This window comes from Erithacus rubecula (genome assembly GCF_903797595.1).
Source record: "Erithacus rubecula genome assembly, chromosome: 2".
Lineage (NCBI taxonomy): Eukaryota > Metazoa > Chordata > Aves > Passeriformes > Muscicapidae > Erithacus > Erithacus rubecula.
The window spans coordinates 22,537,061-22,550,061 of record NC_136685.1 but is presented as its reverse complement, the minus strand read 5'-3'; the positions used below and the strand labels follow the sequence as shown (position 1 = coordinate 22,550,061).

At 39.2% G+C, this 13,001-nt stretch overlaps 1 protein-coding gene across 8 annotated transcripts in view; it reads left to right on the top strand.

Moving 5' to 3' along the window:
• Positions 1-13,001, top strand: part of CILK1 (ciliogenesis associated kinase 1) — a 26,473-nt gene extending 13,472 nt beyond the window's left edge. For all 8 annotated transcript variants that reach the window (XM_079298363.1, XM_079298362.1, XM_079298366.1 and 5 more), the window contains 8 exons: positions 321-492; positions 1,052-1,219; positions 3,470-3,766; positions 4,821-5,008; positions 5,547-5,701; positions 7,031-7,162; positions 8,863-8,976; positions 9,417-13,001. In XM_079298363.1, coding sequence (XP_079154489.1) covers positions 321-492; positions 1,052-1,219; positions 3,470-3,766; positions 4,821-5,008; positions 5,547-5,701; positions 7,031-7,162; positions 8,863-8,976; positions 9,417-9,571 — 1,381 coding nt within the window. In that variant the 3' untranslated portion in view covers positions 9,572-13,001. The remainder of the gene's footprint in view (positions 1-320; positions 493-1,051; positions 1,220-3,469; positions 3,767-4,820; positions 5,009-5,546; positions 5,702-7,030; positions 7,163-8,862; positions 8,977-9,416) is intronic.

The window sequence follows — 13,001 nt, the reverse complement described above, 5'->3', positions numbered from 1 at the left end:
TGAAACTTTTAAGTTTGGTGTAATTTGAAAAGCTTCAGTTAGAGCAAGACAGTTTACAGATAGCAGCACAGCAGCAGAGTGGGAGTGTGGTAAGGCAGGTGGGAGCATGCTAGGGTTGCTGTGTGTCAGGAAAGTGTATGACAGTTTGCAGAAGCTTGAGTAGTTTTAATCAAAAAAAAGAAAGTCTGTGTACAGGAGAGGAGAGTGAAGTTTTTAAGGAATGCTTGGTCTTAATAGCCAAGAATGAAGAGGTGAGTGATTTCATGTGTGTTTCAGTTCTGTAGATTGTTGGGATTTCCTTTTCTTCCTTTCCTCTACAGGTACAGGGCTCCTGAAGTACTTCTGAGATCCACCTGCTATAGTTCTCCAATAGATGTTTGGGCTGTCGGTTGCATAATGGCAGAAGTTTACACACTGAGGCCTCTCTTCCCAGGCGCCAGTGAAATTGATACTATATTCAAAATTTGCCAAGTCTTAGGGACGCCAAAAAAGGTAACTGAAGTGATATTCCAGACTGCAGTAATCCTGGAGTTGTTTTGCAATACACAATGGCACAGTAGCAGTAAGCATTAAAAAAAAAATCTTCCCACTTGCTCTTAATTTATAATGATGTCAAATACAATAAACTAAATTAAAACTTATTTTCTGTTCAGTAAGTATTTCTGTGCAGTAATTATGCTATAAAAGCTGACACATAGAGGAGAAATTGACCCCTGCACAGCAAACAAAGTCCTTAGACTGTGATTTCATTAACTGGGAATTTAATTTTTCTTACACATTGCATATAAACCGATGGTTTAAGAGACTAAAAATAGGGATCATGGCAAGATCCCTATTTCCTGATTCCTTTTGTGCCCATGACTCTGTCAGATGTATAGCAAGTCTCACCTCTTACCAGAGATGTGAAGATTTTTAGTGAAGTTCTCAATACAAGACTAGAGTAAGCTGGACATGATCTATGGTCTTCACTGATAGATTATGTGCTAGTATGCTTAGGCAGTGATACTTTACAGCTGAACTTTTTTTGTGTTTGGAAATCCCATTCTTCCAGAATGACTGGCCTGAAGGCTACCAACTTTCAGCTTCCATGAATTTTCGCTGGCCTCAGTGTGTTCCTAACAACCTGAAAACTCTCATACCTAATGCTAGCAGTGAGGCCGTGCAGCTCATGAGAGACATGCTGCAGTGGGACCCCAAAAAGCGGCCAACAGCTAGTCAGGTTTGATTTTTTCTTTTTCTCTGCCTGTGATTTTTTTCTTTTACTGCAAGGAACAGTCATTTAGCAGTTGCTCAGGGGTGCAGTTTTTAGAAGGGAGAAGAGGAGAATCCAAGAAAAATTTCTAAGACAAAGGAGGGTAATTAAGAAAGTGTTGTCAAGTCTTTTGCATGAAGCGTCAGCTGCTTGGGGTATGTGGTCAATGATCAAAGATGTGACTGCAGCATGTAAATACACAATACACTTGAGTTAAGCATAATCCAGTCACTGTGAATAGCAGTAAAGTGAAGACAGGATGTATGGCTGAAGGCTGTGATGCTGTTCTTTCACTGCAATGTGCTACAGAATGACTGGAATCTGGTTTAGCTACCTTGCCCTAGGCAACCTGTGCCAGTGCTCTGTTACTCTCAGAGTTAAAAAGTGTTTATTGATGTTCAGAAGGAACTTCCTGTGTTTGTGCCCATAGTCACTGAAAAGAGACTCAATTTTCTTTGCAGTTTCCCTTAGGTTTTTTTGCGTACTTTGGTAAGATCCTCAAGAACCTTCTCTTCTCCAGGCTGAACAGTCCCAGCTCTCTGTTTTTGCTCATATGGGAGATGATCCAGTCCCTTAATCACCATTGTGGTCCTTTGCTGGACTCTCTCCACTATGTCCATCTCTCTTCAGCTGGAGAGGCCAAAACTGGACACAGCAGTCCAGGCACAGCCTCATCTGTGCTGAACAGAGGGGAAAAATCACCGCTCTTGATTTGCTGGCAGTGCTCCTCTTCAGGCAGCCCAGGAGTTAGTCTTACTTGCAGCAAAGGGTTTATTTGGTAGCCCTTCCATGTTCAACTTGGTGTCTACCAGGTCCTGTCCTGCAAAACTGCTTTCCAGGTAGTTGACCCCAGCATGTTACTGGTGCATCTGGTTATTCCTTTCCAGGACTTAGTATTTATCCTTGTTAACTTGATGAGGTTCCTGTTAGCCCATTTCCCCAGCCTCCCAAAGTCTTGCAGGGTGGCAGCACAACCAACTACTGTGTCAGCTCCTCCTTCCACATGTCACATCAGCAGTCTTGCTGAGGGTGCACTCTGCACCACCAGTGACATCATTAATGGAGGTGTTGCCAACAGTATTTGCCCCACTATTGACCTCTGGGGAGCACAGATGTTCCTGGCCTCCAACCAAGACTTTGTTCCACCAATTGCCATCCTTTGGGCCTGGCCTTTCAGCCACCTGTCAGTTCAACCCACTCTCTCTTCCTCCAGCCCAGTGTTGCCTGGATGAGGCTTGCTTTTGCTGGGCAGCCTCAGTTCAAGTGCATTGAGCAACATCCTGTACATAAGCATTGCCCAAGTCATCAGTATTATGCACATAGTGGTGGTAGCCACTGGTTTCGGGTAGTACTCAACTAATACAGTAGGCACCTTTTGGAAAACAGATGTGATTCTGGGTTCAGATCTGACACTTGTCTTCAAGGGCCATAGCTGAACCTTTGTGATTTAATTAGGCCTTCAGCTTGAAATTTAATTAAAACATTTCAAAAGTGAAATAGATTAGGAACTCTCAAGGTAGTGAAGAATAAAACAACACTGACTGTAACAGTTTTAAGAGCATTAATAAATGTTTTACAATAAAGTACAAATAGAGTGAGGAATCTGAGCTCACAGAAGCTGTTTGCAGTAAGAAGTCTTTGTGAGGGAAAGATGAGTATGCCTGAAACACCAAGATAGATTGATTTCCTTTACTGACAACTTCCTGATTAGTTGTAAGGCAGAATAAAAGTACTTTTACTAACTGACTTTACTAACTTGTCAGAAAATGTAGAGGCTAATTTCCATAAGGGTTGTATTTCTTTCACTTAATTCAGTCTTGGAAATGGAGAATGGAAGAGATGGGATGTCACTTGGGTTCATTGAGTTTTGTTTGCTGAATCTATAATGATGGGGTGATGTTTTCACATGCACATGATGAGACAGCCTGTAATGAAACATGCCTTTAGATGCCATATACCTGGTTAGCTATCTTAACTCTGCAGAACCTTTTCTTCTGTACTAGTCCACAGAGAATTTGATAACTCTATGTCTTGAAACTTCTCCACTGTTTTTTTGAAGTGAGTTGTGCTCACTGGAATCTAGTGTTGAGAGATGGGTCTTCTGCTGTTTCCTACCCCAGAAAAAAAAAAAGGAATTAAATATGTACTGACACATAGGACTGGAGTAAATGAAAAACTTCATGGTTTTATAAGCCTAATGTCTTTATTACTCTTTAGGCACTTCGATATTCATACTTCCAGGTTGGGCATGCCCTGGGCATTCAGGAGCTGGGAAAGCAAAAGGAACTGCATAATAAATCATCACTGCATATTAAGCCTGTCCCTCCAGCACAGCCCCCTCCGAAACCTCATGCCCGAATTTCATCAAGGCCTTTTCAACAAAGCCAGTCTGCTCAGCGTGTGGTGTACGCGTGTAAGACAGACAACTCTGGGACTGAGCATAGTAACTACTTACAGGAGGACAAATCTAACCAGGTTCTTCTGCCTGCACTTCACAATAAGGTTCCTCAGCAGGTAAAGGTCCATCTAGCATAAGATAGCTTTCTGATATACTGCCTTTTTCCCATTGTTTGTTGTTCTCTTTCAAGGTTCTCGTACTGCACAAGACAATGAGTGGAGCTATGAAATGGTTCCAATGTTCCAACTTTCTTCTAGAAACTGAAAGTCCCTCTATTGAAATCTAAATCCAGTTGCTGTAAAACAAGCAAGTCAATTTCTCGTTTTAGAGCCGTTTTGTGCTTCCCTTTGTTGTAAAGCACCACTAACAGGATGACACTGATGTCATATGACTAAAAAGGATGTACAGTGTTCAAAATATTAATGAGATTGATGCCAGAGAGAAAACTATTAAGCTAAATAGTATTGAAATTAGGGAAAGGGCACTATTGCCTTTATCCATTTAAGGTATCCAATTTATTGACTGGGAATAATAGTCCCTTTGGTCTTCCATATTGGACATGGAAACATTATTCTTGCAGCATGAGAATGTACCCTTTCTGTCTACTGATGAGGATACTGGATTTTAAAGTAGGTGATGAGAGCAGACAGTGTGAATGCTGCTGCTACAGGGTCACTTGTAAGCAGGGTCTGAACTGCCCAGTGTCACACAAAGTCAAAATGTACTGCTGAGCCTGCATGACTGAAGGGAGACAATTTGTACCTGTGCTGTCTTGCAAGAGAAAAAAAAACCTAAATGTGTAGACACAGGCTTGTGGAAACATAAGTGTTTATGTAGTTTTATACTCCCAACTTGGGTCTAGAAGTAAAAATTGAGTGTAAGGTAATGGTTGGGAGTGCATACTGAAACATTAATAGAATGGGAATTGAGACCCATTATTCTGTCTGTTCAAGACGCTTTATTACTGGACAAAATGCAGATGATACATAATAATATCAGCGGGCTACAGATTGTGTTCTTAAGCATGTTTAATGGAAGTTGAAGATTGTGTTGTTGTAGTTCTACTACTATTATTACTCTTTGAGATAGAGGAAAAAACGTCCTCTGTGTTCCTGTCACCTAATTTGTGGTCTAAGCACAAGGGTTTGTTTCTTTTTAATCTTATAACAGAAAACATCTGCTGGGTGTGAGAATATAAACAGTGAACTTAAACCAAAACCTAGGCGAAGATGGGGACATCTTCCCAGGACAGTTAAGAGTTCTGAAGACTGGGATGACTTGGAAGACCTTGATTTCAGCTCTTCCATCATGAGAGTGGACTTGAAAAACAAGAAGCAGAATGATGAACCTCTTTGTAGGCAAGTTGTTTTTTATGTGTATGTGCTATTTGGTGTATTTCTTTTACCTTTTCCTCTGTCTTAGTAATGTTGCTCTTCATGCTTTCTTTATATCTAGAAATGTATATCTATACAATTTTGTGTTCTTTTTTTTATCCCCCCACTGAAAATGATAACTGGCTTAAGTCTCTCCAAGTTAGTTTTTTGACTACATACTTTTGATTTTGCACATGGACCATTTTGACATATTCCACACATATAAACTGTTTTGGACAAGTCTAAGCTGCAGTTGGATGGTGTACAGAAGAGAAAAACTTACTCAGCAATTTGTAAAAACTTTAAAAGCAGTATATAAGGGAATTAGAAGCACAAATCTGATTTTCAGGGTCACTTGTATGACTTTGAGTTGATAATATTCCCTGTTGTCTGTGTGTTTATGATGTAGCAAACACATTATAAAGAAATGATTCCTGGAGGTGGGATGGAGTTGAGAAAGTGAACTCTGAATGAACATGTGCTGTAAAGAGTTGGACTGTATGTACCAATTTTTGAATTACAGATTTGAAAGCATTTTGGACCTGAAGCCTTTGGATGCTCTAGGCTGTGGCAGCAGTGCACGAACATCCCATGCGACCTTTTTGCGGCAGGACACTCCCACATTGCGAGTTTCTGCAGCAAAGCAACACTACTTAAACCATTCTAGGTATCGACCTGGTTAGTAAAAAACCACTTTTTTCTTCTTCCTGCAATTCCAACAGGAATATGAAGTAGTCATTGGTGCATTACCTCTTATTCTTTTAACTTGTGGAGGGGAGCTGCTGATCAAAGAACATGAGGACAGAAAGAGCTTTCCTAATGTAAATGGCCATGACACAAACCTACATTCCAGCAACTGAGAAGTGCTGCTTAGAATAAAGGGGACAGGATTGTTGGTATTTCTTCTTCCTGATGGATACTCTTATACTTGGAAGTGCATTAGAAAATGTCTCCCTAAAAAGACTGGTGGTCTAGACTGGAAGAGAAGTCCCATCTGTTTACCTCATGAGCATATAACACCATGAACAACAAGTGAAACTAGCAGCTGGATTATACTTTGCTGTAGTTTGGAGTTAAGTAAAGTGCAGATCCACATCTATAGAGAACTGCATGCCTGTCTTCATGATAAACTCTGTTATACTGACAGCAGTGCTGAGGCAGGATGAAGTACAGGAGGCAGACATGCTGTCTGCCAGTATTCAATGTGAGATGAATTTAAGCGTATTCTTTCTCATAATTTCTATTCATAAAGGTAGTGTTAGTTATTTAGTCAGTAGTACTATTTCTTCAAAATTAATTAAGTAAACTAGAAGGTATTGTAACAGCAAACTCAGTCTTTTTTTTCCTGAAACAATTAATCACTTTCACATTGTCTCAGAGTTTTGGATAGCTAAAACTTGTTTTACTGGAGGAGATTGTAAAACACATTGATCCCAAGACTGCTTTAGCCATATCATAAATTGTGAGTGCATCCTTGAATGTTAGGTACCCTACTTAAAAATGGGATCTATGTTAAATACATATAATAGGTCTCATCTGAACTGTAGTGCAAACTGTTTGCATAATCTGAAGTTTAGTAGAGACACCAAAGAAGAGTGAAGTACTATGAGAAATGGAATTGCCATTATTGCTTCTCAGTTTATCTTGTTGCTGTTAGGCTTTTATAGGAAGCACAGATTTAATGTACATAGCAATGTTCACTTTCTGTGACATGAGAATATTCATGGCCTTGATGTGTAAGGATCCTGTCCTGTGGTATAAGCAGCCATTGAAGCTAGTGGAACTACTTACATTGTTATGTTCACAGGATTAGGGCCTGTGGCTATAGTTACAGCATTCCTGTATTATGAGGGGTTGGAGGGTGACTCAGAGAGTTAGTGAGAGGGAGAGGTTGTGGTTAAGTTGAACCAGACATCTGCTCTAAGACTGTGCATCAGATGGAATAAATGCAGGCCTGTGTGGCAGCAGGGATCTTAGTGAAGTAATCTTTGCATTTTTGCAATATAGGAATAAGCACCAGGAATAACATCATCTCTGCTTCAAACAAAGAGTCTGTTCCATCTAATCAGTGGCCCAGTTCTGGTTTGTCTGGGAAAACTTTCGGTTTGGGAGGAAGCACTACCAGCAGGATGAATTCAGGTAAGAAGGTGTTCTTAAGACTCTTGAGGAATGATAATAAGTGATGTCTATGCAATTCCCCACCAGTGTATTTTGGAGTCATCCATTTCCAAAATGTTGTCAGCTCCCAAGATACCTGCTAACTCTGTCTTGTCTATGTGTTAAAATAGGTGTCTTCTTTGGGACACTGCCTTTAACTGAAATACAGATTTTTTTTCTAGTGAATCCTCACAAATCTGAAGTACCCCATACATAGAAGGCTGGACAGCTTAGGTCTGTTCAACCTGAAATACTTCATCTCGTTTTCAGTTTCCCTCTTCAGTTTCTTTAAGTCATGTTTTCTGGTTTCCAATTTATTTTAGTCCACCTGGTGCATAAATGGATGTCATTACAGGAGGAAGCTGGTATAAACTGAATTAGCCATACATACCATTCTTGTTAAACAAATTAAGAAAAAAAAATCTATCATGTCTTTCAATTGATGTTGTTAAAATAATGTAGTAATTATAGTTTTAAAAATTCATACAAAAAGCAAAACTTCCGTTTTTCTTCTTCAGGTTTTTTTTTTTGACATTTGGTATTTCAGGTACTTAATCACTGTTGTTTGAGTTGAGGTAATTAATTTGTAGACTTTTACATTAGTTTTTATCAGATATAACATGTTGATGTTTTTAGATTGTATCTGTGTTTTTCCTTTCTAAACTCTGCCTTCAGGTTTTCATGTGATACAGTTCTGCAGTGCCATATTTCTTTTGCATATAGTGTTTTGGAAGTGTTTTATTGCCAAAGTTTGTTTTGAGTCTTGGCCCAAAGAAATATTTTGGGTCTCTAGAAACTCAGGTTAAAAAAGAAACCAAAACAACAACTTCAAGTTTTGGATGTAATTTTATCAGAAAATTGTTCTTTAAGCTTTCAAGATGGGAGGACACTGTAAATAGCTAAACTACATGAGAACCTTTATATATGTAGCATGTCTCCTTCCTGGCTCTTTTAGAAGTTTTTGCTTCTTTCGTAGCAGCATAGGATGCCATTAGATTTTTCTCTTTTTTATTTTATTATCATCATTTCCCACAAGAGGCTTTGCCATTGCTCTAGTACAGCCTAGGCACTTGTGTGATGGCTCTGTGCATAATGTCTTGTTTAGAGTCCCTCTGTGCTATAACTCCTGACTGTTTTGTCCTGTTTCTATGGCTTCTCCTACAGATCAGTTAAATCTGCTCCTGCTCATCTTAGGGACAAGCTTTGTAGCTGGCTTTCAAAATTTGAAATGTGAATCTGTACCACATTTTTAAGTTGTGCACTCACAGGCTTCACTAAGAGCTTTGTGTAGCACCAAAGCCCCAGACTCAGTACATAGAAACCAAGAGTCAATATATTCTTAGTACATAGTTGCAGAAAGTCAAGCAAGATAATTCCAGCTGAAATGCTAAGTTCTGGAACCTTTGAGAAATCTTGAAAAAGCTGAGATGTCAGGGAGAATTGCCATTCTCCCTGACAGGGTGCAATCTGTACCTGTTTTCCATTAATTTGTTATGCAGTCTGATACTGAAAGTCTTCTGAATGCAGGTGTATATATAGATACTGTGAATTTTAAGTGCCTTCAATTAAGTTCTTATTTTGTTCAGTCCGTGATCAGGCTTGGTCTTGATCCCTCAGGGATGTTACCTGTTGACAGTATGGGAGATCCATTGTGTTCAGGTGTTCCTTGCCATTTTTTTCAGGGCCCATAGGATCAAGTGGTCTAACGAGTGCTTATGCCCCTTCATTTCTGAAGAAGGAAGTAGGTTCTGCTGGGCAGAGGGTTCAGCTAGCACCAGTTGTGGATTCATCTTCTGGTAAGTTCTGTCTCTTGGTCCTTTGGTCAGTACTCCAGTAATGCTGTATGTATGCAGCACTGAACTACTTATCTTTGCTTTATTTGTCATATATGACTGATTGGAAGTATTGTTTGTAACCTTGCAGAACTTCATATGGAGAAGGATTTGTGTTTACTTTTGTTTATTAAATATGTGGGTTATGTTCAGCTTATTTCAATGGCACCTAGAGGTTAGTGTGAGAGCTGGCACAGAATTCACACTTGTCAAATCAGTGATGTAAATATTCTTTGTCCCCTAAGGTTTTAGAGATTGGATCCACTGTTGTTTTATACCAGCAAACTTTGTTTAAAAAGGAGGCTTATTTCCTAAAGTAGATGATCTGGATCTGCACCCAGTTATTGTTCAGTATGGACAGCTCTCACTGAACCTTTGTATCACAGACTTTTTTTATCCTTCAGATTTTGCATCTGTGCCATCAGTCAGACCCCTTCTGGGATGGCCATCGTTCAGCTCACCTACCAAAAGCTCGCCCAGGTTAATGCCTCTCCCGCCGGCAGCGGAGCCGGTCCACGGGCGCGTTGACTGGTCTGCGAAGTACAGCGCTCACCGGTGACCTGGGAAACACCCTGACCACTGTGTGCTTCCCTGGAGATGCTGGCCAACCTGAGACCATTTCACACTGCTTTATATACCTGTACATTTAAAAGAAGCAGATCTTCCATGAATGAGACATTTTGAAGTCTTTTTTTTTACTTATTTGCATTAATCTGAATGCAATATTGTACTTTTTGTATAAAAATGTTTTGTTATATACTTGGGTCCAGTTATTTTCATAAAAGTGATACATTTTGTATATAAGGCTTAGGGAATTTGGCATTTTTATACAGCAAATTTTTATAATGAACTTTTAAAAAATATATCTTTTTTATTAGATTCAAGTTTTTATAGAAGTGGATAAAAAAAACATGGTGCAATATTGCAGTGAAGGAGAAGTACTGAGGAAGGGGCATTCATTAGACATTTTCTGAAGTTTATTTGCTAATTCAGGCCATGTAATTTCAAGTGATGCCATGTCTCATTGCCACACTTCTGTTGTCCTATGCTCATTTCTTCATACTGACATCAGAGGAGTGACTTTACAGTCTAAACTCTCCTTCGCAGTCACTGAGAGACTGCTGAAAGATAGTGGGAGGCACCTTTTTTTTTTAATTTATTTTTGCCTTTAAAAGGTTTTTTGTTGAACTGCTATTCAAATTTGCCAAATCTGAGGGCTCTTATTTGGTGAAGGGTAAATATTGTTTTGTAGATCTGTTTTCTGACACAGCATTCCTTTTTCCTGTTTATAAGTAATTCTTTGGCATTGTTCACTATGAAATAGAATGTGGACCTACCTCTGTTAAATTAATGTAAATGGTCTAATGATTTCTAAGGACAAAAAACAAATTCTGTTTCTTCTTTTTTTTTGTTGTAAGATCTGAAGACATATTAAAGACTGTATTAACAATAAATCAATAAAACTAATAAAACTGGTTTCAGACTAACAAAATATTAATGATATGCCAGCAACATAGTTTAAGGAAACAAGATCTATGCAGCTGACTTACTTTTCATGACTGTTCTAGATCTCTGCTGTTTTAAATCACTTAATGGGAAAAAAACAAAAAACCAAAACAATCCAGAGGAAATGAGCCAGTCTAACATTATTTATGTTTATACTCAGTTCTTCTTCACTCAGTATATCTTCATTTACAATTTGAAGAATATGTCAGTTTCCATAAATTAGGCCCAGAGGCTCTACAGGAAAAATGGGATCTCGTGTGGTCCTGTTATGAAAATGTAAAACTGTGACTGATTTCACTGAAATTGATACAGTTCTTAGAAGAGCAGTTTAACTCAGTTTATGAGAGTAGGATTTATATCAAGTTATAGAGAAAATAAAGTAGCCTCATAATCTGATTTAGTTCTGGTCTGGAAAGGAGTGCCAGAGTCCAGCCATCAGCAGAAAGTTCTTTTAGATCACAGTCAGCATTTGTCTGTTCCTGCACCTCCTTATACAGAAGATAAAACTGTTGAGTGTTGTGGGGGAACACACCTTCCATAGGTGTGTTCAGGAGCAGTGCTGCCAAAGCTGAAGTGTGCTGAGAAAATGCATCTCCCTGCAGAAGTGTGCAGAAATGCTCATCTTTCTGAGCTCATTGTGTGATCAGCTCAGGAAAATTTATTTATGGAGACTTAAATCTAGCCTAATGGGATCAGAGCAGGTACAGTTCTGTTTCCAGCCATTTCACAGGAAGTGAAGGGATTGTGTGTCAGCAAGATCCTCTCTGTGGGATCTGCCAGCACACATGGGGCAGCTGCTGTGGTTTTGAGACTGACAACAGATTCTGACCTTTTTGGTGCTTCCCATGGCTGATGTGGGATTTTGAGGAAACTGTGCCCCAGGGTAGGCTGCTGGCTCAGTACTACAGGGGGAACCACAGGGAGTTCTGGTCACTGCTAGCTTTTTTGGGCTCAGCCAAGATAGTTCCAGACAAACAGGGAGTAAAAGCGTGCATGTAAGACACTTGCCAAAGACATCTGTGTCCTGCTGCACTGTTATCTGGGCATAGCAAGTACTAACTCCATATCTAATTGCTTCCACAGTAGTGATGCCAATGATTACCAGTAAAGCAGCCATTTGATTTCTAAAGCACACACATATGGGTGTCTGTGGGTAAGTGAAAAAGGAAATATGTATATTTGTGTTAGAACTGGAAAGATAGTTGTTTCTCTTGGTGGAAATAAATACCTATATTTATGTCTACATATAATTTAATTTATTTTGTCACCAGGTAATTTGTCTCAAGAATGAACACCCTGAACCTATCCCACTATCCCTAGACTTAATTAGGCTATTTAGGTAGTCTGGTCTGTACACTCAGTTCCTATGATTGGAAGGAGACAAGTCATGAGAGGAGGCAGCTGAAGCTTGGATCCATCATACCTAAGTGTGAGCTCCTTTGTCATGAGGTGACTCACCCCTGGTGAGTGAGAATCATGTCAAAAGAAATGTGTCTCATTTGAGAACATGCTAACATTCTGGAGAGATAGCTGAGTCTCTCCACTAAGGATGGGGACAACTCTGAGATCAAGTTACACAGGATGAATTTGAGCCTGGCCTGTAATCTCTGAACCTTTATCAGACTGTCGGTGATTCTTTTGACTATAGCATTCAGGCTTTAGTCAGTCCAGTGAAAAGATTAGAAAAATAAGTTGTACTACTAATTTTCTTTTGTTTTTTCAGTATCTCCTCCTTTCCTAAGTTAAAGCCTTTTATTTTTTGGGGGGGGAAAGCTAATAATGTTGACATTCAGAATCACAGCTAGTTTTAATTTAGTGAGACAGAAGGTTAGCTGTATGTAGTGGCTGTATCCTTCACTCAAGCAAATTCTTACTGAAGCTGGAAAAGTTCTTTTTGAGCAGGTCGGAGCTGAGTTTATGTATTTTACCATGCTGTCTGTGTGCAATACAGATATGGAAAAGATGGAGGTTTTTATATACTGAAATCTAGCCAAGCAGCATATCTGAGAATTTATGATACGTAACCTACTATTTTGTGCTTTAATATTTAGCAGCATCTTTGTAGAAAATGTTTCTAGAATTGTACTGTTTACGTTTTCTCAGGCTTAGGCATAGCATGTAATAATAAAGGAGTCTGACAGTGGATTCATTCACCCCTGTAATCCACATTTTCCAGAAAGTAGTGTGTAAGTTGCCAGTATTTTAGCAAGAAAAAATAAAAAGCCAGAAAACCCACTCCCAATGTGTTCCTGTACCTGATGTGGCTGTTCATATGAGCATAATGTTCCTTACTGTGAGGAGGAAAACATACTGAAAGAACATCTTAGAACTTAATATGGAAGAAGGGGGGAGAATTTTCTGAGACGGGGAGAAATAATGGTTCTTGTTTATTCAGTGTTTTTGCTCAGAAACATTCTAAATGCTTGTTTCATTCATTGTGTGTCAAATATCCTGCCCAGAATAAAGTTATCCTTGAAGAAGTA